This window comes from Pongo abelii, chromosome X (genome assembly GCF_028885655.2).
Source record: "Pongo abelii isolate AG06213 chromosome X, NHGRI_mPonAbe1-v2.0_pri, whole genome shotgun sequence".
NCBI classification, from domain to species: Eukaryota; Metazoa; Chordata; class Mammalia; order Primates; family Hominidae; genus Pongo; species Pongo abelii.
The window spans coordinates 142,626,109-142,652,801 of NC_072008.2; the positions used below are offsets into that span (position 1 = coordinate 142,626,109).

A 26,693-nucleotide genomic window follows, 5' to 3' on the forward strand; every position below is an offset into this window, starting at 1 on the left:
CAATGGAAGCCTGTGACAAGTCCAGACTCCTAGGGGTCTGAGCTCTCCTTTTCTTCCCATGGAGAGAGAGGGAAAAACTAGAGATAAACCAAACTGACTCTCAGTTCCTGAGACTGATGTGACATCGGCTTGATCTAAACCCCAAAACTGATGTTTTATTTGTTGTTGACTCTGTGTATGGTTTTGGACAAACAATTGGCCTCCCAGTTTAAGAGACAATCTCACAAAATGCTTTTTTTAACGCAAAAAGAAAGAAATGAAAAAAAAAAAAAAAGAGCTACCATGTTCCTCATTCCTGCAGGTGCCCAACCAGGTTGACTTGTTGGAGTACATTTTCTGCATTCTTAATAGATAGCTAGCAGGAAACGCCTTGTACAGTCCCAGCTAGAGGGGCGGAAAGTAACAAGGAGGTGGGGGTACAAATCCTCAGCTCCTGCTTCCGCAAGCACTAAGCTTCTCTGAAGTGAGCCAGGCAGCTCTGGCCATCTTTTCCCAGCCATAGAATCAGGTGATGGTCCAGAATTAAGAGGTAAGAGAATGTGGGGATTTTTTTCTGGGGAGAAGGAAAGAAACTTAACTGGGAAGAAATGGGGGTAGTCATCAAATACTTTGCTCAATGAGATACAATCTGGTCCCCTTGGGGATTTCGTTCCAAGTGATTGGTTTGACAAACTAACCCCTCTGACTTCCCACCCTGCCCCAGACTGCTAGGTACCATTTTGGAGAAGTGCGGTAAGTGCGTCCATGCAGGCAGATTGTGGTAGAGTTCTGGCCAAAATGCTGGTTTGGGATTCTGTGCTCAAATATTTTTTTTTTCTTTCTTTCTTTCTTTCTTTTTCTTTCTTTCTTTCTTTCTTTCTTTCTTTCTTTCTTTCTTTCTTTCTTTCTTTCTTTCTTTCGTTTTTCGTTCTTTTTTTTTTCAGAAGTGTGGGCAGTATTTGAGGGAACACTTTCTGTCTTTGTATCTTGTGAGATGGGGAAGTTGCAAACTGCCTGTTGTTTAGTAATTATGCCGTTCTGGCAGTACCACTGGTAAAACTTGGCCTTGGGGTTTTGTCTACTACGAGAGGCTTTTGTTATAAGCCAGGCACTGATATGGAAACATCTTCTCTGGGAGACAGCCACCCTTTCTTCAGCCTCACTGACATCCCCTTCTATCCAGCTTTGCAGCATCTCTTTCTCCTAGGCGAGACACACCCCAGCAATTAATTCATGAATGAAGAGACCTCTTATGGAGGGCTCATTTGAGGATGAAGCTCCTCATGTTTCTCCAGAGGCAGAGTGAGATGCAGTTCTTCATAGGACTAAGCCAATGACAGTTCTCAGAATTTTAATATTCCTCAAATACAGTTTCACTCTACTGTGGTCCAAGTGCAGCCCAGGGAGTTGCTTGTGAGCCGACCCAGAGAAGTAGCCTATGGCTTTCCTTCTGATTGTGTGTGGTGTGGTTGGGGAGGAAAAGAAGGGCATAGGTAGTACTTATTCAGTGAATACTGAATTTATTATTCAGGATGCCCAATTGCCCACGGACTGAGCTCTCCAAGGTGAAGGGGCTGAAACACCACTTCTGACTTTCTCCATCTCTAACATTTCCTGACTGTAGCCAGTTGGCCTGGGGCATCTGTGGATTCTACCCAAGGACACTAGGCACATGCTTCAGGGCCCTAATGTCCTTAGGGTCCTACCAGCTCCTTCCTTTGTGGCTTCAAGGGGTGTTAGCAAAGAGAGATTGCAAGCTGTGTCAAGCCTGAACCTTGAGCAGTGGCCACTGGAAATTCTGAGAATGAGAGGGTGAGCTCTCCAAAGTTGTTCACTGGCCCCTCCAGCAGCAGGCAGAGGCTTCAAGGAGAAGCCCTGAGGGAGAAGACAGAGTTGAGAGTTGCTGCCTGCGTTATCTGAAGGAAACCAGATGGCTGGTTTAGGGTTCTGGCTTGAGGGCCCCTAGGGATTAGGAGATAGATGGAGAGACTGAGGCCCATAGAGGAGAAGGGACTATTAGACCCAATGGGTAGTCAATAAGTGATGGTGAAGGTAGGACAGACGTTAACGCCAGAAAGACCTAGGTTGAAATCCCAGCTCTGCCACTCCCTAGTTGTGTAGCCTAGGCAGTCTATTTCACCTTCTTTAAGACCCAAATTGCTCATCTGTAAAATGGGGATAACAATACCTAATTTGAAGATTATGAAGATTGGAGAAGATAGGTGTGTAGTTTCTGGCACACAGTAGGTGTTCTGTAAACTGCAGCTTTAAAAAAGTACTGCCTCCATGCTTCTCATTGCTTTATAATTCATAACACCTTGGTTTTTATTTCTGTCCCTTCAAGTATCAGAATAGATCATGAGCTTTTTCTCTAAATAAAGGAATAATTTACCTACAGTGAAATGCACAGGTTTTACGTGTAAAATTTGATGAGTTTTAACAAATTTATCCATTCATGTAGTAACCATCTCCCTCATCAAGATGTATTACCTTTCCAACACCCCTGAGGGCTCTCTCATGCCCTTTCCTAGTCAATCTCTCAATCTCTACCCTACAGGCAACCACAGTTCTGAATTTCATCACCGCAGATTATTTGTGCTTGTTTCATGTATGTGAAATTGTACAATATGTGGCCTTTAGTGTCTGGATTCTTTCACTCAACATGTTTTTGAGATTCATACATGCTGTTGTGTAGATTGGTAGTTTGTTTGTTTGTTCTTTTGCTGAGTAACATTCCATTGTATAAATATGTCACAGCTAGTTTATTTATTCTCCTGGTGATGAACATGTGGGTACTTTCCATTTTTGGTTACTATGAAGAAAGCTGCTGTGAACATTCGTGTACATGTCTTTGTGTGGACACAGTTTTTATTTCTCTTGGCTATGTGTACCTGGAAGTGAGACTGCTGGGTCACAAGATAAGAATATGTTTAACTTTATAAGAAACTACCAGTTTCTCAAAGCGTTTGTTCACATGTTTTTGGAAAGTAAGGGTGCAATGGATTCGTTTTTGAGCTAGTACCTGGTTGTGCTTAGCATGACTGTCAAACAGGGGAAACATCGGTTACTTAACACCTACATTATGCTAGGTGCTAGGAATAAAGAAATGAATATGAAATGCTGTTCTCAAGGATCTCATAAACTAGAGAAAGACACAGTCTATTAAACTCTAGTCATTGTCATTAAATTGACACGAATGAATAGCTCAAACCCATCCTTAGCCAGAGCACATGGCAAGTCAGATTCGGTGATCAAAGGTAAAGAAGCATCCTGACAGGCTACTTCCCTAGTAAAGGAAGGCCACAGCATGTCTTGAGGGCCCACTGTGTGCCAGAACCTGGTCTGGATGCAAATAGCCAGCCTCTGCCCACAAGGAACTCTCAAGGTGGGATATAATGATACCAATGATGGAACCCAAGTTTAGGGCAGTTCAATACACAGCTATTGAGCATCTACTCTATTCCAGGCACTGTTCTAGATACAAAAGATGTGCTGGGGAACAGAGCTGACAATCTTACAATCTTTCAGGAGGTTTCCACCAATGGTGACAACATTGGTGTAAAAATGTTTTTTTGTACATCTGCATTTTGTTCAGAATATATCTGTTGGAGTCCTTGGAGATGGTGTTGTTTGTAATTGCTAGTTTCTAAGATGGGATGCGGATAGGCGCAGGACACAGTCTTACATAGATTAAGGCATCAGGGGAGTAGGAGAATTTGATGTGTTTACTCCTCTGTGTGCAAGTGGTCAAGATGGAAAGCAATGCCTACTATTGAAATTGTCAAGCACCCACTGGATTGCCTGGTCAAGCTCTCCATGGGAGCCCATGCCTACAGGTAGTTCTGGGCCAACCTTGGCTCATTCGTTTAGGAGAAAGGCACTTCCCCAGGAGGCAAGTTACTCTGCTATTTGGCCTCAATGTCCTCCCACCTCCCCGTTTCCTGATGCTCTCTATAGTCAGGTTGTCTGATCATTCTCATTTGTAAGAGAAGGCCCCTTCTCAGCACTTCATGGAGATTTGTCGTGTTGTCCCTTGAAGGCTGATTAGACAAGGCTTCTCAACAGCATCGTCATTGACCTTTAGGAACTATGTGGCTCCCTGGGGCCCCAGTGAGCACGTGTACCTGGTGGGAGCAAATTGCTTGCCCCCAAGGACACTGCTCACCAAAACCACAGCCAAGCCACTTGGTAAAATAGTGCCAGTGACATTTTGCCTTTGGTCCACAGCTATCACCTGTGTCATTCACTCACAATGGAAGAAATGAAGAAGACTGCCATCCGGCTGCCCAAAGGCAAGCAGAAGCCTATAAAGACGGAATGGAATTCCCGGTGTGTCCTTTTCACCTACTTCCAAGGGGACATCAGCAGCGTAGTGGATGAGCACTTCTCCAGAGCTCTGAGCAATATCAAGAGCCCCCAGGAATTGATCCCCTCGAGTCAGAGTGAAGGTGTGATGCTGAAAAACGGTGAGCATGTGGGGAAGGAGGGAGCTGGGATTCCCTATCAAGGCTGCCACGGACACACCAGTTCTTTGATGTACTTGACACACTTGGACACGTATATGTTTGCTAAAGGCAAGTTGCTCTGACTAGTGAGAAGCCACACCCCTTCCTAGAAGTTTAATGTCAAAATGGGGCTGCCATCTACTGCTCCAACCTCACCTCCCCAGCACTGTCCTCCAGAAACTGGCTTCCTTCTGTCCTTCATGTTCGCTTTGATTTCTTCCTGGCCTTTGCACAAATTGTTCCTTGTCTGCAAAGCTCTTCCCTCCCTTCTCCTAATTAACCCACATTCATCCCAAGATCACTTCTTTAGGGCAGCTTTCCCTGGCCACCCACACCCCCAAGCATTCAAATATCCTATTACAGATTCTCCTACCATTCTTTAACTCTCCTTCACAGCCCTTGTCACAGTTGCAGTTTTTACACTTGTATAATTATTTGACTATTGCATGTTCCTCCATTAAATGAAAGTTCTGTGAGGGCAAGGACCATTGCTGATTTTCCTTAATATTGTGTTTCCAGCATCTAGAAACAGTGACTGTGACATAGGGGACAACCAACAAGGATTTGTTGAATAAGTAAATGAACATACAAATATGCAAATTTGTAAGCACTGTATCTAGGTACAAAGAACCTTGAAATTTCCATAAAAGACTAAAACATAGATTAGAATCTTGCTGAATAAGCCATTAGAGCAGAAGTATGTTATGATAGTTTTTAAATGTTGATAATATTTGCATTTTATATAATTTATTTCCATAAATGGAGTGTTCCCAGTTGTAGAGAGGTGGTTTTGAAAAGTTTTGAAATCAAAGCTGGCTGGGTGTGATGGTTCACACCTGTAATTCCAGCACTTTGGAAGGCCAGGGCAGGAGGATCACTTGAGGTCAGGAGTTTGAGACCAACCTGGCCAACATAGTGAGACCCTGTCTCTACAAAAAAATTTAAAGAAATTATTCAGGTGTGGTGGCTCATACCTGTATCTCCGGCTACTAAGGAGGGTGATGCAGAAGAATCACTTGAGCCTGGGAGGTTGAGGCTGCAGTGGGCCATGATTGTACCACTGTACTCCAGCCTGAGTGACAAAGCAAGACCCTATCTCAAAAGAAAAAAAAAAAGTAAATCTACTGGAAAAAGAAAAAAAGAAGTTTAATGTAAAAATGGGTGCTGTTTAATCAAATCAGTTCACCTATTTTATCATTTCCTTAATCATGTTAAATGCTGGGTTTACTGCTCAGCACACAATGAAGCTCTACAACTATTTACTGTAATCATTATCAGTATTTTTCTTCTTCTTCTGTTTTTTAGAGACAGGGTCTCACTCTGTTGCTCAGGCTGGAATGTGGCGGCACGATCATAAGTCACTGCAGCCACGAATTCCTGGGCTCATGAAATTTTCCCGCCTTAGCCTCGCAAGTAGCTAGAATTACAGGTATGCGCCACCACACCCAGCTAATTAAAAATTTTTTTTTTTTGTAGAGACAGGATCTCGCTATGTTGCCCAGGCAGGTCTTAGATTCCTGACCTCGAGCGATCCTCCCACTTCAGCCTTCCAAAGTGCTGGTATTACAGGTGTGAACCACCACACCCAGCTAGTATTATTATCACTATTATTATTACTATTGGCCTGATGGGGCAGGAACACCAAACCATCTATGAAAAGAAAACGCATGTCCCATGTAGGTACTCCCAGCCTCTTCTCGACTAATAGTGCATGGTTTGGTGAGCAAGGGCAGGGGCCAGAGGGAAGTAGATGAATAGTCTTGCCACATCCCTTTCCCACCCTTCACAGGGCCAGGTGTGTCTATTTGGTAATTGTTAAGAAATAAACAGTCGTACATCTCAAAACAGTTACTTCAAGATAGCTAAGTCAAAATGTGCACATCAAAATATCCAGGTTTGAAGGAAGCCTTAAACATCACACTAGCAGGGCCTGTAGTATGACTTTCATGGACCCTGGACACTTTTGTCTTCATGGACCTCCTTCCTCTGCAAAAACATTAAAAGTTACATTTTATGACTGCATTGGTATAAAGATGAATATAATCCAATCTGGGTTCATGTTTTAAATATATTCAGTATCATTGTCATATTCATTTTTTCTTCCGATTTAAAAACATTTTTGTGAGCCCCTAAAACTATTAAATGGGCCCTAGGCACTGTGCCTCCTGTGCCTAATGGAGAAGTCACCCTCGCCAGCTGGATGTCACTCAATATGGCTCTCTTTACCTTTTTGGAAAGTGAGCAAATATATCAGGGTCTGGTGGATTTCAAGAGCTCTTTATTGGTGTTGGTGAGTGCACATGTTGAACGACTTGCTCCCACTGGAAGACATACGTACCTCCAACTGGGGACTTTTGTGTAAAGTGGACAAGTGGGGCCTCTGCCTCCAGGCAAAGAGCTCCCCTGTTTCCAGATGCCATCATTCTGGCTTTGCTTTTTGGGACTGGAGAGGGAGTTGATGTGTACCTGATGTAGTCACCTTTGCAGAATTTACTTCTCTCTTAGAATTTACTTTTGCAGTCAATCGATGTGGTTTTCTCAGAGAATCTTGTGGGTTAAATAAATATGTGGAAGGGCATGGGGTAGCAGCAGGTACTAAAGGAAATGATGTGGAGCTTGCTGTTAAAATGGGCAGGAGGGGGTGGGTGGGGAGCGAGGAAGTGATGTCTAAGTGTGCTGAATAATCACAGCAGAAGCCGGAATGACTATGGTCTTGAATCATTTGGGGGATTGACATGTGGTAAGAGCTGAGAAATGTGGTGTGTGGGATTCAGAAGGTCTAACTGGCTCCTTGGAACTGTCAAAATCTCGGGCAGTTAATACACAGACAAGTATACTGACTTCGGCTATTTGACTCTGATTTATTTCTGAACACATTGGCTTGGATTCATTATAATCATTCCCTTGTAAGCACCATCAAGCCATGGTCTCACTTTCTGTATTCTACTTGCCTGGTAAAACCCAAGCTGGGATAAAACCAACTCTTGGCCTATTGCCCCATTTCTCTGCTTCATTTTGCAGCAAAACTCAAAATTGGTATTTATGTGTACTCTGTCCTTTCCTCTCATGCTCTCTAAACTCCATTCCACTCATGCTTTCAACCTCATCACTCCTTGAAATCGCTCTTATCAAGGTTACACAGTGACCTCCACTTTCCAAATCCAATTGTCCCTATCTGTCCTCATCTGATTTGACCTATCACAACATTTGCTGCAGAAGATTGCTCCCTCCTCCTGAAATACCTACTTTGCTTGCAGTCAGCCCATAACATTATGCTTTCTTGGTTTTCCTCCTGCCTCCCTGGTTACTATTTCTTCTCAGTCTCCTTTGCTATATGTCCTTCTCTCTCCAACTTCTAAACATTTCAGGGCCCCAGTACTCAGGTCCCAGACAACTCCTTTCTCTATCTACACTTACTCTGTTGGTCTTAAATGTCATCTATATGTTGAGCAATTCCAAATGCATATCTGCAACCCAGAATGGATTTCAGACCTGCCTGTCTAACTGCCTACTTGATCCTCACTTAACATCAAGTAGGAAACTCAAACAAAATAGCTCCCAAACTGAATAAATTCTTAATTTCCCCCTCAACCTGCTCTGCCCACAGTCTTTCCCGTCTCAATAAATGAGAGCTGCACCCTTCCAATTCTTGAAGTCATGCTTAACACCTCTCTGTCTTAACACTCCACATCCAATCCTTTTGGAAATTGTGTAGGTTCTATCTTCAAAATATCCAAGATCTGACCGCATCTTCTCACCTCCGTTATCACCTGGGTCCTAGAAGCTATCATCGCCCCCCCGCTGAATTGCTGCAGTCACCTCTTAATTGGTCTCATTGCATCTTCCCTTCCTCTCTTTCAGTCTATTCTTAGGAGGGCAGTCAGAATGGTAGCATTAAAATGAAAGTCACACACTAGCACTCGTCTGTTGAAAACCCTCTGACAGCTTCCCATGTCACTTGGAATCATATCCAAAGTCTATAATGGGGCCCTACCTCATCTGGGCCCCCGTTGTCTTTCTGATCTCATATCTTACCACTTTCTGCCTCACCCGCTCCAGTCTAGGCTCCTTGGTATTCATAAACTATGCCAAGGACAATCCTGCCTCAGGCCTGCCCTTTGCACATGGTCTCTCCTATCCCTGGAATGCTCTTTCCCCAGATACCTGCATGGCTTCACCTTTCTCCATTCAAGTCTCCACCTGGATGTCACCACTTCAAACAGTCCTTGTCTGAGCAATCTATTTAAAAAATGAAAGACCCCACCCTCTCACGTCTGTCTTCTTACCCTGCTTCATTTTTCTTCTTAGCATTTGTCACCACCGGGCACATTATATGTTGTATTTCTTTCTTGACTCTTCTCTCCCCTTACCCTCTGAGCTCCGTGGCAGTAGGGACTCAATCTGTTAACTGCTGCTTTCTAAGTACCTACCACAAAGCCTGACACATGGAGGCACTCAATACATAGGGCTTGAACGAATGAAATTATGATTTTGATCACAAGGTGTTGACCCTACAGATGGGGGTCACCGTAGAGAGGGGGTATGGTGTGGTGTACAGCTTTAGAACCACTCAGCATGGGGCCAAGCCAGCTCCATCACTTACTAACAGTGTGATCTCCAGACATATCACTTCTCCTCTCTGTACCTCAGTTTCCTCATCTCTAAAATGGAATAGTATTGAATTATAGGACAGTGCTTGCGAGGAGTCAATGAGATAACGCATGTCAAGTGGTACATAGTAAGTGCAATGTAGTCCAAAGCTTGAGTTGAGTTTTTGAACAGCTAAGATAGATGTGAGGACCTGTGCTTAAAACACCAGGTTCACAGAGCAGCAGGCATCTCCCATAAGCCTCCAGGTTTTCAGGGGATTCTGTTGAATGGCTGCCATAGAGTTTCCTGGGCCTTCTGATTTCACCTCGACCTTCTGTGAAGCCCCTGCCTGCTGAGGGTAGTTGGGCATGGCCCTGTTCATTGCCAAAGCCAGCTTTCACAGGCCAGATAGAGAGGTGGCTTGGTTCTCCATCTTCCTTCTTGGTTGTTGCATTTTCCCTATAAGAACTCCACAAATCCCTTGACTGTGAAGATGTTGTCTCCCTCACAGATTGTGGTGCGGGCTAGGCAAATATTTGTCCGCTGATTGAGCAAATGAAGGAAAAACTGCCTCCCTCAAAGCCTCTCTTATCACCACTAGGAGTCAAGTTTCTCATGAGCTCTGCTGCCTCAGGGGATGGCCCCATGAAAGGCTTCCAGTCCCACAGAGGTTCTCACTGGAGGTGTTATATGACATACATACGGCTTTGAAAATGGTGGGAAATCTTTCAAGTGGCCTTTCATTACTGACTGTTAGTATCCTCTCAACCCCTACAGACCAGCACCAGGCCATCCAGCCCAGCTAGGCCACTCCAAGGAGAACAGGCTCCCATTCAATGGCTCCCATGGCCAACTCGCCCACATTCTAAGGGCTCTCTGTTGAGCCAAATATGCAAAGCCCAAACACAGAGACCCACGTGGCTAGGAAATGCCATCAAATTTCCTGGCTTCTCTTCCCCAATCGATGTTGTGTTTTTATTTACTTATATATAATTTATACTGGCTGTACTTCAGAAAAGAAAATACAAGTTGAAGGTATCTTTGAATTATCTCCCTTTTAAAAGGACATTGGGAATTTTGGAATCAGTAACTAGAGAAGCTTCAGTAACTATAGTTTGTAGGGGGCATGGTCCTGGTACGTATGCCATCCTCTGTTCTTCTTGTCCTGTCCCCAGCCCCAGTCCTGAGGCCAGCCTCAGGCCTGGCGACATTGCTCTAGGGCTGCTGAGAGAAGGTGAGAGGGTATATACGTGGGCCTTCAGAGGTCTCAAAGGATCCAGCCTCCTTCTCTCTCCCCTCCCGTCTGCCATAATCAGTAAGGGTAGGGAAGAAATGCTGGCTTTTTAAAAAAAAAAAAAAAGTATAAATATCTATGTGAGGTATAGTCATGCTAGTTGTTTATGGCCCTTGTAAATACTGACAGTTTCCTGTCCTCCTTTCCCGTAAGGAAAAGGAATCCATCTGCGCAAACATATATGGAGCTTCCAGCGAATACCAGACACCACACTAAAATTAGTGCATTTTACTTCAGTCCACGAAATCTACTGTGATTTATAAAGTTCAAAGACAGGCAAATCGAACCTATGGTGTCAGAAGACAGGATATGGTTACCTTTCGGGGGTGTTGTGACTGAGAGGGTACAGTGTGCTTCTGGGGTGGTGGTCAGGTTCTGTTACTCGAGCTGGGTGCTCATTACACAGTTTATGAAAATTCCCCCAGCTGCACACTTCCATTTGTGCATTTTTCTGCATGTCGGTTGTGCTTCACAAAACCATTTCACAATGGATATTATTATCCTTATTTTACAGAGCAGGAAACTGCAGCCCAGAGAAGGTAAGTGCCTAGAGATGGGTCACACAGCCAGTGAGTGATAAAGATTGAAACCCAAGTCCATCGATCTCCAGAGCCAGTCTCTTGAATACCCCATTGTCTTGCCTTTGTACACTCTGACAATGCCCCAGCAAGAGGATTTAATACCTATAAGGACTATCACTAATAATGTGTATAATGGCTAACACTTTTTTAACAGTTTCTGTGTTGCAGGCCCTTTGCTAGGGTCTGTCACGTGGATTATCTCACTGAATCTTCACACCAACTCTATGTCCATTTTCCTGATGAGGAAACTGAGGCTCAGACAGTCAAGTGACTTGCCCAAGATCTCTCAGCTAATATGGGGAGTCTATAGTATTTGCCGGCAGATGGAATTGATTTCAGATCTTAGCCATTCAACATTTCAAATACTAGCTCATATTCTGTGTTTGATCTCTATTTTCAGTTGGGAAAAGGAACCTGGATATTCATCCAAAGACTAGGTACACCAAGGAGGCAGCTGTGAAAGAGGGGAAGGAACTGAGAGGCCCCCCTAGTGCCCTGGAACAGCACAATCTCCTCTAAGCTGTCCCTCCACCCCCAGTGTTATTTTGACCTCAGCTAATGCAAACAATATGCTTTTTGTACTTGGGGGTGAATGAATGAAGTGCAAGTGCCACCAGCAAAGAGGGCAGAGAGGGAAAGTCAATGTGTGCAGATCATGCAGGCCAAAGGTTGGACTTTCACAGTGCAAAGTGTGCATGTGTTCAGAGGGTTCTTGGTTTCAACTTCATCGTAAAATGAGATTTGTAGGCCAGGCGTGGTGGCTCACTCCTGTAATCCCAGCACTTTGGGAGGGCCAGGCATTCAAAACCAGACTGGGCAACATAGGGAGACCCTGTCTCTACAAAAATATTTAAAAATTGTCCAGGTGTGGTGGCTCACACCTGTATTTCCAGCTATTCAGGAGGCTGAGGCTGAGGCGGGAGGATTGCTTGAGCCTGGGGAAACTGAGGCTGCAGTGAGCTATGATCTTGTCAGCACACTCCAGCCTGGGAGACAGTGAGACCCTGTCAAAAAAAAAAAAAAACCCACAGCATTTGAATTAAAAGATGCAGAAAGAGGAAGAAGAGAAGGAAGGAAAGAAGAAATAATAGATGGAAGGAAATCAGGCAATCATGGATTAGTCATTCACAGCTGTGACTCATTTTTTGGGAGCTTCACGTGTCAAGTGGTTTCTTACGTTTTTGCTTAAAACATAATCTTTACTATTTACAAACATAAAATATACTCCTTTTTGGAAATTTAGAAAACACAGATAAACATTCAGGAAACAAAAACCACATGTGCATCCATGGACATGTACTAATTTTTACAACGTGACATCATTTTGCACAGAATGGGTTGTAACCTGCTTTTTAAAAAAATTCAACAATGTCATATCCACTTCTCCATGCCATTAAATGTTCTACTACAACATCATTTTAATGGCTTGAGTATCATTTTATAGATGTACCAAATTTATTAAAATTTTTGGATATTTAGGTTGTTGCTAATCTTTCACTATATTATACAAATCACTTTGAACATCCTTGTAGGTACATTTTTACATGCATCATTGACTATATCCTTAAAATAAATTGCTACAAGTGGAATGCTTGGGTCAAAGAGTACACACAAATTTTAGGGTTTTGATATATACCGACAAATTTCTTCCTAGAAATGTTATGCCAATCTGCCAGCCCTCCAACCCAAGGAGCATGTAAAAGTGCCCACCTCACTGCATTCTTTGCAATATTGGGGAGGCATAGTTGGTAGGAGCATAAGGTTTGGAATCAGACACCTCTACCACTTGCTAGCTGTGTGGCCTTAGACAAGTCAGTTTAACCATTCTGGGTCTCGATTTTCTCATCTGGGTTGCTGTGAGGATCACATGTATGCAGAGTCCTAAGTGAAGTGCCTGGCCCATAGTGAGTACTCAATATAACAAAAACTACTATATGTTTACAAATTGTTCCTGCCCACCTCTGATGTGTTATTCCCTGGGAATGGCCACAGACTGAGCAAAGACTTCTGAAATCCCTCTCTTATAGCCAGTATCTACTCCAGCCTCCAAACCAGCCCTGAAATGCTGCTGCTGCCTCTGCTGCTGTTATGGGCCCGTTGGTTCAGTCCTTTCTGCCCCTGCCTTCTCCAGCACTAGGTGACTGTTGGCAGGGAGGATTCTCAGGCCTCATACATTAATGACCATCTTGCTTTTTCTCACGTTGATTGTACTGAGTGTTGCAAACCAGTAAAGAAACCCAGAGTGGCTTTCTAAACTGAAATGATGAATAATAACAACAGCAACAGCTACCACTTATTGAGTGTTAATTGTGTACCAGGCACTGTGCTAAACCTTTTACATGGATGGTCTCATTCAATCTCATAACAGTCTCAGAGGTGGGAAGGGACTTGCTCAGTGTCACACAGCTAGGAAGTGGCAGATCTGGGATTGGATTCCAAGCCTCTCTGACTTCAAAGTCTGTGCTTTTAACCACTTTCATCCTGCTCTCTTTGATTTAGAAAGGTTCAGTGGGGAAGGGTGTGTATGTGTGTGTGTGTGTGTGTGCATGTTTGTGTTTATGAGTGTGTACATATTTGCAACTGTGCACATATATGTGTGTTTGTGTGTAAGCATGTGTGTGCAGTCATTAGAATAATACTTTTTCAGGGCCACTATGTGCTAGGCACTGTGCAAGTTCTTGGGGATATAATGGTGAACAAAAGAGAAATGATCTCAGCTCTCGCCAAGCTTACTGAATGATAAGACCAATAGTGAATGAATGAATGTAAGAATTAAGAAATAAATAAATTACAGAATTACTGCCATGAAGGAAATAAACAGGGTGCAGTCACAGAAAGTAACAGGGTCACAAACTTTAGATTGGAAGTTGAGGGAAGGCCTTCCTGAAAGGGTGACATTTAAGTTTGTATGCCGAAAAACTAATCTGGAATAGGTAGTCAGGGCCTCCATACAAGGATAAAGTGGAGGGAAGGTACTCTGGAATGAAGGCAAACTCATAAGTGCCTGAAGATGTTTTCTAGAGTTTCTGGGACTCCCAAAAGTGTATATGGGTGGAAATGTGTGGTGCCTCTGGGTATGCGTGGAAGGCAGGGGGAATGGCCTGCCAGTTTCACCGAGAAAGAGCAGTGCAGGAAATGGAGACCAGCTCTCTCTGGACAGGTTTTGTCTCAGGACCAACAGCATCAGGAATTCTAGAGGGATGAATGGGACTAAGAAGTAGAGTCTAGATGCCCAGGGTTGAAGTAAGTGGAGTGGAAGCCATTTATACTCCTGCTGAAAGAAAAATCCTAGCCTGCCCCATGTATACCTGCATCAGGGTGTTTCTCACCTGCTCTCCACTCATTCATGTGGCCAGGGGTTTGAGAAGGCAGCAAATTCTGCCCTGGGGCTCCCTCTCTCACTTCTAGAGGTAACTAATAGGGGGCACTTGGATGAAAAAAATGTCACCAAGGTCACTTTTAGTAGCAGCAGCAGCCTTGAGCCAGTGCAGGTTTGTAGTTTAAGAGGTCTTTACCCATCCACAGGGTAGGTGGGAGTGGCTGCTGGAGCAGTTGGCCCAAGAGGCCTGAAAAAGAGAGGCCCACTCAAATCCAGGGTCTCCACTCCATGGGCCACTGACTTCCAAGCCTAATCTGGAATGATGTGTTTCCCCAGGCCACCCAAGGCCTGCTGTTGGATCACTGTGAATTTGGGGTTAGGACACCCTGTGCATGCCCAAGAGCTCCCATCCAAACTGTGCTCTGGGGCACCCAGTGACCATATAGGACTTTGGACTGTGGCACACCAACCCACTTCCCTTAACATTTCAGAGAATTCTAGAAAGGAAGCAGTTGAGAGAAATATTCAAAACATTCTGGGGCTCTGCTTTCCACATTTCAAGCATTCAGCCCCTAAGTCGTATGTATGAGATCTGTAAGGCCTGTTCAGATGGAAACTGCCTAGTTGTCAGGGGCTACGCTTTGTTTCTAATTTGTGCTTAGGACATGCAGTACCCTCATTCAATATGAAACACAGACTGTGATTACACCAAATTAGCTTAATCACTCTCTTTGTGCACTGAATTGCTTCTGGCCTGGAGATATCAATTTTCAGAAGTAGCATTCACCCTCACCAAAACAAATCTTAATATATTGTCTTGCCTTTGGTTTCATAAGAAGGGACAACCATCCCCCATCACTCACTGTGAATGGTGTGAGATGTTGGGGAGAATGTCTGTGCCGTGAGGGCTTGGACTTCTGTTCCTATCCTTTGTGTCACACTGAGTGACGGCACTCCAGTAACACTGTGCAGGCCTCTCAGAATTTTTTATCTTGTACACAATCCAGTCAAACCAAACATTCAAGAGCGCTAGGAGAGGTTTGTATGGGAAAGAGGACCAGTGTCCCAGACATCCTCTCCAGCCGGCCAATCTTGCTTTGTCTCCACACCCACCCTCTCTCCATTATCTTGGATAGATGATAGGCTCCAGGCTTTAAGAACTGTCTGGAAGAGCTCTTTCCCTCTTCCCTTCTTGCCTGAGTGGGTGTTGAGAATGGGGAAAACATTCATCCTTGTCCTAAGCTATCCTGGACATTTGAGATCTCAGATTCGGCGGCTATCATAGGCACAATAAGAATAGTGTCTATGGGACCAAAGGACACTCCATCCCTCTTAACCAATCCACATGAACTTCGCAAGAAGAAACTAAGTCACCTCTTGACCCTCAGAATTCTGCTTTTGCAAAATGGGGTCCAAGCAACTACTTCCCTCCCCATTACTTATCGTTCCAGCTCACTTCCCTTCTTGGCTAATCTGTTTTTTCTACCTTGATTCAGTCTCTTAACATCCCTGTGCCTCATATTACTCTGGAAAATGTGGTTTTAGCTCCTAGAGTTGTGTGAGTGACCAGCACAGGTAAGTGTTAAGCCCTTTATAAAGTTCTGTGGAGTCCCCCTATTTGGTGTATTTAAAACACCAGCTGTAAAATAAGGCTAGATGATAGCAGCAACCAAACACAAATCAAACATGTTTACTTCCAGAAAAGTATCCTTAAGGAGCTAGTTGGATCCAGGAGCAAAGGTATCTATACAAAGATGCTCATTGTAATGCTGTTAACATAATAGAAAAAGATGGAAATAACCAAGCAGTGCACAAATATGACATTTGTTAATTACTGCCTTACCTTGGACTACTTACTGTACAGCACTTTAAAAAGCTGGTGTTTGGCTCTCCCCCTTCCCTTCCTTTCCTTTCCCTTCCCTTCCCTTCCCTTCCTTTCTTTTTCTTTTTTTCTTTCTTACTGAGTCTCATTCTGTTGCCCAGGCTGGAGTGCAGTGGTGCAATCTCGGCTCACTGCAACATCCGCCTCCTGGGCACAAGTGACTCTCCTGCCTTAGCCTCCCGAGTAGCTGGGACTACAGGTGTGCACCACCACACCCAGCTAATTTTTGTATTTTTAGTAGAGACGTGGTTTCACCATATTGGCCAGGCTGGTCTCGAACTCCTGGCTTCAAGTGATCTGCCCAACTCGGCCTCCCAAAGAGCTGGGATTACAGGCATAAGCCACTGTGCCTGGCCTATTCATTTCTATAGGAGGCTTTTCATGGTATTTTAATGAAGCAAAAATGGCTTGAATAACAATATATGTTGTGAAAACAATGCATACATGAATAGAAACCAATCCTAGAAACAGTACACCTACGGAGGACAATGGCTGTTTCTGGATATTATCATTAGGATGATTTTATTTTAGCTTTTCTGTATTTCATTCAAGTTAAAAAAATAGAGTATGTATTTAAAAAAAAAAAACTACATCCATTTTGAAAACAATAAACACCTAACAGGTCTTCTAAATCTTTCCTTCTCAGATGATAGCATGTCTCCAAATCAGTGGCGTTACTCTTCTCCATGGACAAAGCCACAGCCAGAAGTACCTGTCACAAACCGTGCCGCCAACTGCAACTTGCATGTGCCTGGTCCCATGGCTGTGAATCAGTTCTCACCGTCCCTGGCTAGGAGGGCCTCTGTTCGTCCTGGGGAGCTGTGGCATTTCTCCTCCCTGGCCGGCACCAGCTCCTTAGAGCCTGGCTACTCTCATGCCTTCCCCGCTCGGCACCTGGTTCCAGAGCCCCAGCCTGATGGGAAACGTGAGCCTCTCCTAAGTCTCCTCCAGCAAGACAGATGCCTAGCCCGTCCTCAGGAATCTGCCGCCAGGGAGAATGGCAACCCTGGCCAGATAGCTGGAAGCACAGGGTTGCTCTTCAACCTGCCTCCCGGCTCAGTTCATTGTAAGGAAATGCCTACAGATACTTGGAGGGGTGCCTCTGATTGGTTGTGGTTGAGAGTGAGTTGGCATGAGATGAGGTGCCAAGACTAATTGCTGCCACTCTGGACATAGGGCTGCTGAGGGAAGGGATGTTCTGCTTAAATGTTCCATATATCTTCACTAGGCTTCATTGACATTCACAGTTTAATAGCTAAAGGGTTACATAGATAGCCAGCCAGATGGACTTGCCCGAAGTACTCACCCTAGCCTGTCAACTTGGCCTTACCTTAGAAAAATGATGGGCTGCTGCGTAATATCACAGGGTCCTGTGTTTACCTCATTGGGAGCAATTAAATAAGCCATTTGCAGAACAGAGCTCTGTGACGTACCTACAGGCTCAAACTGTAGCCTCCAAACAGGTCGGCAACTTGCAGTGATGTCAGGCTCCAGGCAAACAACAAGGGCAATCTATACCAACCATCTGCTCCACACATTAAAATTCAAAGCCACTGTAGAGGCAGCCCCATTGCTGCTTGGAGACCTAACAGTGCCTGGCTGTCCTTGGCTTGCTCCTGCACTCTGGGATCCTCCTGCTTGGTTTCCCTTGGGTTCCTGCTCCCTGACCACCACCCCTCCCCTGAACTAAAAACACCCTTAAGGCTCACTCACTTCTTCATTCACTCATTCACCCAGCAAATATTTAATTAGCGCCTACCAGATGCAAAATATCCATCAGAAAACAAGGCTCCCTTCTTTGTAAAAGGATGGGGAAGAATTGGCATTAATTATACTTCCACCAAAAAATCAACCTACTCTGTTGCAAGATTTGCCTTTCATATGAAACACTTATAAATATATATATTTTATAGTTTCATGGAACCAAGTCTGCATCCTCTGTCATTCTGTACTCTGGATGAATTTTCTTTTGCAGCTTCCTTGTCCATACATAGTGTGGTTCTAGTGTTCCATGCCTGAAAGAAATTACTAGAAGCTGTCTTTACACTGAACTAACCATATAGTAAACAAAGGGCCTGTTCAGCATAGCCTGCCTAAGTCAGGCACTGTGTTCTATTCTAATGTGGAAAACAAATTTCCCATTAAAATACCACCCTGTCATTTCCAGAATTTGATTAGGAATGTACTTAAGGAGTAAATCATGGAAGTGTCATGTTTGGGAAACCTGTGAAATTTCCTACCCCTCTACTCTTTTTCAAAAGTCCTTTCCTACTGGATTCACAGGGAAAATTAGGCCAACTGTGCTTGTATATATGCCTGTGCATACACACAGCAGAGCCCTGTTTCGACAGTTGGTTAGAACACAGATGGCTGAAATCATCACCTTCCAAACATAGCAACTCTTTACAGTTCAAGTCCAATTCAGCAAATATTTAGTGAGCATCTACTGTAAGCCAGGCACATCATGGTGAAACTATAATGCAGGCATTGTCCTATTCCTGAAATCTCAAGACACATTCACAAACAAGTGGTTATCACCAAAGTCTTCATGCTCTATTCATGTTGACATGAGTTGTATTAATTGGTGACTGGAAGTCCAGGATCTGTTGAGGAAGTCAGTGACCCTTAATCAGGAACACTGCCTTGGAAGATGGTGGACCTTAAAAACAGAAGCTTCTCAGTTTTTGTAGCATCTGATAAGAGAGAATATGCCAGATATTCATAAACTTAGGGCCAGGCAATGTGGGGCCCCTGGAATGCTACTGGGCACTCTCTAACCTAGTCCTAGAAATTTCAGTTCCAATAATGTTTTCTTCTTCTTTTCTAGATAAGAAACTATATGTATCTCGTGGATCTGCCAGTACCAGCCTTCCAAATGAAAGTAGGTATCTGGTGCAGCCTTTGATGGTGTGTGTCTGTATCCTGAGAATGAACTTGAGAAATAAGCCTTCTGTCTACTACTGGAGACACTGGTAGTATAAAACCCAGAGTCTCCAGTAATGGACGGGAGCCTTATTTCTATCACTCAGTGTTTTCATAGATAGAATTTGTTTCATTTTAGCCTCAAAAAAGAGTATATGCACTTCCTATCTTGTAAAATTTTATTTTGCTATAGAAGCAACTCTCCTTAGTTTCTTTTTTCTTTTCTTTCTTTCTTTTTTTTTTTTAACCTGAGTTTGACTTAACTGAAGTAGCCAAGGTGACTGAGAAAAATTAAGAAATTCATGAGGATGAGGATTAGCTTGTTGTGTCCCAGATGTTCAGTTTTCAGCCTAGTATTCTTTTATTTATTTCTTTTTTTTTAACCTGAGCTGGACTTAACTGAAGTAGCCAAGGTGACTCAGAAAAATTAAGAAATTCATGAGGATGAGGATTAGCTTGCTGTGTCCCAGATGTTCAGTTTTCAGCCTAGTACATAGGGCCACCCCAGGACTCTGCAGTCAGGGAAAATGTCAACTGAGGCGTGAGGCCAGGACTCTGAGCTCCACACTCGATTTGAAAGTGGTGTCAGTGGGAACTTACAAAAGAGGACAATCTGCGTGGAATGACAGGAGGATCTTCATGACCTGGGTTCAGGGTTCAAATGCCAGCTTTATTATTTACCTGCTTCAGGAACCTGGTCACATTTCTTAACCACTTCATGCCTCAGTTGCTTCATTTTGTCAAATAAGCATAAAATAGTGCCCACCTCATTGGGTGAGGTGTGAGGAGTAAATGAAATAATGTATACCAATGCTTAGAATAATGGCTGGCACATTATTCTAAGCATTGGCATACATTAAGCCATCAAGAAGTCTTTTTGGAGGGCATCCTATGTGCCCCAAGCTGTGCTCTGTGTGCTGTGTTTAAGAGAGGACTCAAGCCGGGTGTGGTGCCTCACACATGTAATCCCAACACTTTGTGAGGCCAAGGCAGGAGGAACACTTGAGCCCAGGAGTTAGAGACTAGCCTGGGCAACATAGCAAGACCCCCATCTCCATAAAAAATAAAAATAGAGAGGATTCAAAGGAAGAGCCACTACCACAGCCCCTGATCTCAGGCATTTGACAGTCTGGTGTGAAGCAGGGGTGAGGGCAATCTATAGACCCCACTAGAATGTCAACCCTGTGAGGACTGAGACTTTGAGAGGTATACCACTGTATCCCTAGCACCTTGCACAATGGTATACAAATTTGTTGAATAAATGAATGAGTGAATGCTGGAAACAATAAAAGAGCATTTAACAAGGAAACAGTAAGAAAATGTAGTAATGTAGTAAAAATTATTCCAATGTAGTAAAAATTATTCTGTTTGATGCCCTTGTGTGAGAGACAAAACAAAAACCAACCCTGGTGATTAGTTGGCCATGTCTCCATGAGCAGATTCATTTAGAGCTGGTTCAAAAGCCTCAGCATGGCCAAGGCAGGCATCACGTTAAGTCCCTGCCCAAGGAAATGAGTTCTGCTGGCCTTCTAACTTATGAAAGGCAAGGATTGTGGTGTTTCCTGAGTACTTGTTAATAGTTTCTACATTTGTTTATTGTGAGTCTCAGAATTACTGATAACTTGATGCTTAAAATTGTTCATAGACTAAAACTAACAGCAACAACAACATGTATTGGGTGTTGACTATGAGCCACATACCACACACTCCATCTTGCTCAGTCCCCACCATGACCTTGTGAGGTGTATGTGAATATGTCCTAGGTGCTTTACTTAACTGATATTCAGTAAATAGTGATTGAATGAATGAATATCCCCATTTTATAGATGAAGAAACTGGATCTCAAAAAGGTGAAAGGACTTGCCTTAAGTCACACAGCAGCAAGTGGCAGATGCAGTATTATCTCTTTGCTCTCACAGTGTCATAAAATTATCAGAAATAATTCCAAGTTAAATCAAGTCTATAACAGTGAAAATTAGTCACTGGTGAGATTATTTTACCACACATGAGTTCACTGTCTATCTGGGACCAGGGCACTATCCTAAAATAAAGGAAGGGGGGTGCAGAAGGCTCAGAAAGCAAGCAAAAGAGCAAAGAAAAATATACCTTTGGGAAAGGGGGTAGGGGATGTTCTTTCCTTGCAGAGAGTAGTTGAGGAAAGGTGGCTATGCCAACAGGCCCAAGTCCGCCCTTCTAACACTGTGGCCCTGGGCAGAGGGAGGTAACATGGAGCTGAGAGGAAGAGAAGGGACTTCCTAGGGCTCCAAGTAAAAGGACAATGGAACCCAGCAAAGCCCATGCTCTTAAGCATGACACCAGTCTCCCAATCTTGCCTGATGGTACGAACCACCTGGGGAGCTTGTTCACTGCCCAGATCCGGCTCCCCCACTTCCTGGGGGAGTAGATTTGGCATGAGACTCAGTTGCCTCTTCATGTTTTATTCTTTTTTTTTTTTTTTTTTTTGAGATGGAGTTTTGCTCTTGTTGCCCAGGCTGGAGTGCAGTGGTGCAATCTCAGCTCACTGCAACCTCTGCCTCCCGGGTTCAAGTGATTCTCCTGCCTCAGCCTCCCAAGTAGCTGGGATTACAGGCACCCGCCACAACGCCTGGCTAATTTTTTGTCTTTTTGGTAGAGACGGGGTTTCACCATGTTGGTCAGGCTGGTCTTGAACTCCTGACCTCAGGTGATCCACCTGCCTTGGCCTCCCAAAGTGCTGGGATTACAGGCGTGAGCCACCGCGCCCGGCCTCATGTTTTATTCTTTATATAATTTATATTAACCTCATTTCAAAGTGAACTACATGAACCTTTCAGTGGAAATTTAGGTTGTTCTGAAAGATTTCCTATGTGAGCCTCCAGAAAAATATTTGTCAAGGAAGGGAGGCAGAGTGTCCTCCTGCCCCTCCGATATGGCCCTAGTCCCCTCATGTGGGCTGTCATGCATCTATGAAGCAGGGGCATGTGGAGCAGAAGAGTCATCAGAGCCAAAAGGATAGTCAGAGAGACCTTGGAGAAAGACATTCTGGAGGTTAGTCTCACAAACGTTGGTCAAAAGTTTTAGTGAATTTGATTTTATCTTTTGGTCGGTAGAAATAGATATACTGGTTATATATTGCTTCAATGGCTACAAATAATAATAACAGTTGACATTGCTAATTGCCAGACACAGGACTATAATATACATTGGAGATATAACAGTGAATAAAATTGTCTTGGTCCCTGCCCTCATAGAGTTAATAGTTTCATGGGGAAGACATGCCCACCCCCAAAGGGAAAATACAAAATATTTGCAAGTTATGATAAGTGGAGTGAGGAAAACACATGACGTGTTGAAATAGGGAAAAATGGGGGCCAACTTTAGATAAAGTGTTCAAGGGAGGCCTTTCTGAGGAAGTGACATGTGATCAGGGACCTGAATGAAGTGAGAGAGCCAGCTCTGGGAAGAATTAGGGCAGAGATGGAGGGAGGTGGAGGAAACTGTCCCTGCAAAAGCCCGAGATGTGTGTGAAGAATGGAAAAAAAAAAAAGACCAGGGTGACAGGAGTGGAGTAAGAAAGGAGAGAGTGTGGTACAAGACAAGGCTGAAGAGGTAGGCAGGGGCCAGGTGGTGCAGGGGCCTTATGGGTCACATTGGGAGTTGAGATTTCATATTCTAAGTGACATTGTGAGCCATGGAAGAATTTTACGTGTGATCCAATTTGCATCTGATAAGATCGCAAAAGCTGTTCTGTAGAGGACACATTGGAGAAAGGGAAGAATGAAAACAAAGACGCAAGAAGCATGAGAGGATGATAGCCTGGATTAGGTGGCAACAGCAGAGATAGGGGTATTCGAGATCTATGTGGGAGGGTTAGCTCTTAGAACTTGGTAATGGATTAAATAGGAATGGCAAAGAAACGGGAAGAATCCAGGTTATCTCCTAGGTTTCCTGTTTCAGCAAATGGATAGGAGAACACAACCGTTTTGGCCATGTCAATTCTGAGGTGCCTATAAGACATCCAAGTGGATATACCTTTTAAACAGTTGTATATGTAAGTGAAAAAAGTCTGGGTAAACATTTGGGATGTATATTAGTCCTGTACATAAGTGGTATTTAAGGCCATTTGATGTAATCACCTAGGCAGAGGATGTAGACATAGAAGAGAGGAGAGCCGCAGAAAGAGGCCTGGAGGGTGCCAGTATTTAGAGACTGGGAACATGAGGAACCAACGGAGGAGACCGAAAAGGTGTAGCCAGCGTGATAAGAGAAGAACCAGGGCAGTGTGGTATATAACAGAAGCTAAAAGAGGTGAATGTTTCAAAACAGAAGGAGTGATCAACTGTGTTAAAGGCTGTGGAGAGATAAAATAAGAGAAGGTCAAATAAGGAGAAATTCCTATTGGATGTGGCATCAGAGATTTTTGTAGACTTTTTAAGAGCAGTTTTCATTATGTGATGTGGACAGAAGCCAGACTGAAGTGGGCTGAAGAGTGAACCAGAGATGAGAAAGTGGAGATAGTAAATTCAAGGAGCTTCTTAGAGAAATTTAACATTGAAATGATAAAGAGAAAAAAGGTGTTAGCTAAAGAGGCTAATGGGGTTTGAGAAGGTCTTTTTATAAGAAGGCAAATATTAGAGCCTCTTTGCATGATAATGGGAATGATCCAATATAGGAGGATGAAGATAACTTGAGGGGTGAAGTCATTGAGAAGACAGAAGGGACATGTAGAAGCATTGACCTTTCGTAAGAACAGGAGCTGTTCTGCCATTGAAAGTACACAAAAGAAAGCTAATAAGGACACAGATGCAAATTGATTTTCAGGCTTGCTTGTGAGGAGACTAAAAAGTACTAATCTAATGATTTCTATTTTCTCAATCAACTGTGGAGCAAGACAGCAAGAGTGTGGGATATTTAAAGAGAGTGAGAAAGTATGAAGAAGTCTTCTTGGGCATTGGGAAAGCAAGCCTGATAGTAAACAAACATAAGTAGGATTTCTGGGTGGTGATCTGAAGTCTGAGCTCATGAATTTCAACTGCGAACTCTCAGTTGTGTTGTGCAATTTTCATCAGTGATGTTAGCTTAGTGTAATGTGCAGAGAAGGCAAATGGGGACGCTCATCTAGGGGTGAGGTTGTGGCAAGTGAATATGAAGGATAGAGAATAAGGAAAAGGAGTCGAGGGTGGGCAAGACCCATTGAGAATAGGTTGAGGCTGTGGGTTTCCTATGTTTTCAAAGTTTGAAAAGAAGCTGAAAAGTCTCAGTCTGGTCCTGATGAATGACACACTTTCACTTGAAAACTTTGGTTTCTCAATCCTAACAAAGTGACCCCCAAATGCAATTGTTGAGAAATCTGATAACTTACTTATTAGAAATTGAGTAAACTGCCCATCACAAGTTGAATAAATTCTGTTGTGGCTGCAACAGAATTTATTCTGTATCCAGAGCATTTCTTGGATGCAGTTCCATGAGTTTCTGTCTTCCCTTCCTCTGAGGTTGAGGACTCTGGTATCTGACATCCCACTGGTGTTCATCTGGACCCTGGAGGAGACTTACAGCCTTCCATAGGGGCCTAACTGGCTTTCATTAACCATGTAACTTCTCCTTTAGCTCTTTCAGAGTTAGAGACACCTGGGAAATACTCACTGACACCGCCAAACCACTGGGGCCACCCACATCGATACCTGCAGCATCTTTAGTCAAGTTGGAGGAGAAAGACAACACTTGGTCTAAGACATGACAGCAAGACATCCCTGAAGATTGTTCCAGATAAAAATGAAAGCTGCTCAAACCCACTTGTCTCCCCAATCTGTTAAACAGCTTCGTGTCTAGTATGAGCTCAGTACTTGCCCCGTGAAAATCCCAGAAGCCCCCGCTGTCAATGTTCCCCATCCACACCCTGCTTGCTCCTGTGTAACAGCCCAGATGATGAATAATAATAAAACTGTACTTTTTTGGATGGTGCTATTCTGGGTTCTAATTTCTTTCACATCCATCATTTCATTCAAATTTTCCAGCAACCCTAATATTGGCATTATTATCTTCATTTAATATATGTGGACACTGAGGCTTAGAGAAGCTAAATGACCTGCCTAAGATCACATGGCCAGTATCAGGGCCAACACTGAAATCCAGGCCTCTGAACTCAGTGGTCTTTTCTCACCACTGGAATACTTAATATCAGGATATTAAGTTAATGTCAGGATGGCTCTTAGATATTTTCCCCTCCCATCTGCTATGTAAATAAAGAGCACAACTCTTCTATGAGTGGATTGGCGATCTTGGCATTAATACAGTAATTCTCCTGTCTCAAGAACAGTTTTTCCAGTGTATTACGTATGTTTCCTAGATTCAGTAAGAGGAATAAAGGCTTAAGGAGTACATTTTCTTTCAAAGTTATTTACTTTCAAAATCCATGTTCTTCTTTAGGTGATGGTTGGAAAAATTCAGGGTGGAGGCTGATTCTAGAGCACTTGTAGCACATAATTATGGAAGTGTGTGTTTATCTTGGCTGACTCTAGAAAGATTCATCTGTGTTAGAAGATAATATATACCATCAGAAGTGAACTCTTAACATGCAGTTTAGGGAAAAGAAGAAATTATTCCAATAGAATTGGCATATTATGTAGGTTGGATGATCTAATAACATTTCCCTGCAAACCCCTGGAAGCTCTCTCTTGAATAAAACTGAAGGCAGTAATAATTTTTCTACTTTCATAAAAAGGAAAGAAAAGATTCCCTGTTCCTAAGAGACAAACGCTCGCTCCTCTGACATAAGCAGGTAAATTCCTGCTCACATCAACTGATACTAATCTCAGACTCAGATTTCTGGCTTTTCATATCTATCTTGTTTTTCCTTTCCCACCTTACTTCCAAAGAGCTAAGGGGAAAATTATTTCTTTGTGTCACTTTGGCATTTTACTCTTGCAATTAAAAAAATACTCCCTCCCCTTACATATAAGGTATATACCACCCTTTACACACAAAGGTGGGGTAATTGACCTCTGTGTGTTGTCCGTGTGACTTCATCTACATGCTAGTTGATAATCTTGTGAGATGCTAACTTGGGCAGAGAGCAGGGGAGATGGGGTTTTTTTTTCCACCAGGTCAATCAAGGTCTTGAAACTGTGGAAAGTCAGGGCCCCATAGGGCTAGAGCCTATAAACCTCATTCACCTCTTTCTCTACAGTTTTGAGAAATTTACAAGTGACCTGATTGGCTTTGACTTAGCAGCTGCCTCTGCCCTCCACACCGCCCCCCATCACACCCCCAACACCCACCCATTCCTGACTTTACAATCTGGAAGAATTGAAATTGCTTCAGATAGACTGGATACTCACATACTCAAATGATGCCTGTCTCTGAAAAGCAAAAAGGTGGCAATTCCCTTTTTCTGTTAGCAAAGATTATCCTTTAAAAATCTCAGCTAAGACTGTTGTTTGCAGATCCAAATGAGACTTGTGTTTAAGAACATTTCCATTCTAAAAATCAATGATCATGTTCAACACTGAAAATAAAATCACTCCTCCACAAATAAATGCTAAATAGAATATAAGTTATTTTTTTCTATGTAAACAATGAACACTGACCTTTCCCTAATTATTTCTCTAGCTTAACATAATTAATTGAAAATAATTTTGTAACC

The 26,693-nt window shown here is 43.3% G+C and overlaps 1 protein-coding gene across 1 annotated transcript; it reads left to right on the forward strand.

Moving 5' to 3' along the window:
- The first annotated feature begins 447 nt into the window (after positions 1-447).
- VGLL1 (vestigial like family member 1) lies at positions 448-25,007 on the forward strand. Its single transcript, XM_002832163.2, has 5 exons — positions 448-529; positions 4,207-4,445; positions 16,797-17,216; positions 18,978-19,031; positions 24,659-25,007. Exons 2-5 carry the CDS (start codon positions 4,232-4,234, stop codon positions 24,745-24,747), a joined length of 777 nt encoding a protein of 258 aa, XP_002832209.1. The 5' UTR covers positions 448-529; positions 4,207-4,231; the 3' UTR covers positions 24,748-25,007.
- The last annotated feature ends 1,686 nt before the right edge of the window (positions 25,008-26,693 follow it).

What these genes read in the sequence shown, in the direction of transcription:
- VGLL1 (XM_002832163.2), top strand. Translation starts at nt 4,232, where the DNA reads ATGGAAGAAATGAAGAAGACTGCCATCCGGCTGCCCAAAGGCAAGCAG. An exon ending in AGGTGTGATGCTGAAAAACG is followed by an intron (nt 4,446 to 16,796) that starts GTGAGCATGTGG and finishes TTTCCTTCTCAG; the next exon opens with ATGATAGCATGTCTCCAAAT. An exon ending in GCCTCCCGGCTCAGTTCATT is followed by an intron (nt 17,217 to 18,977) that starts GTAAGGAAATGC and finishes CTTCTTTTCTAG; the next exon opens with ATAAGAAACTATATGTATCT.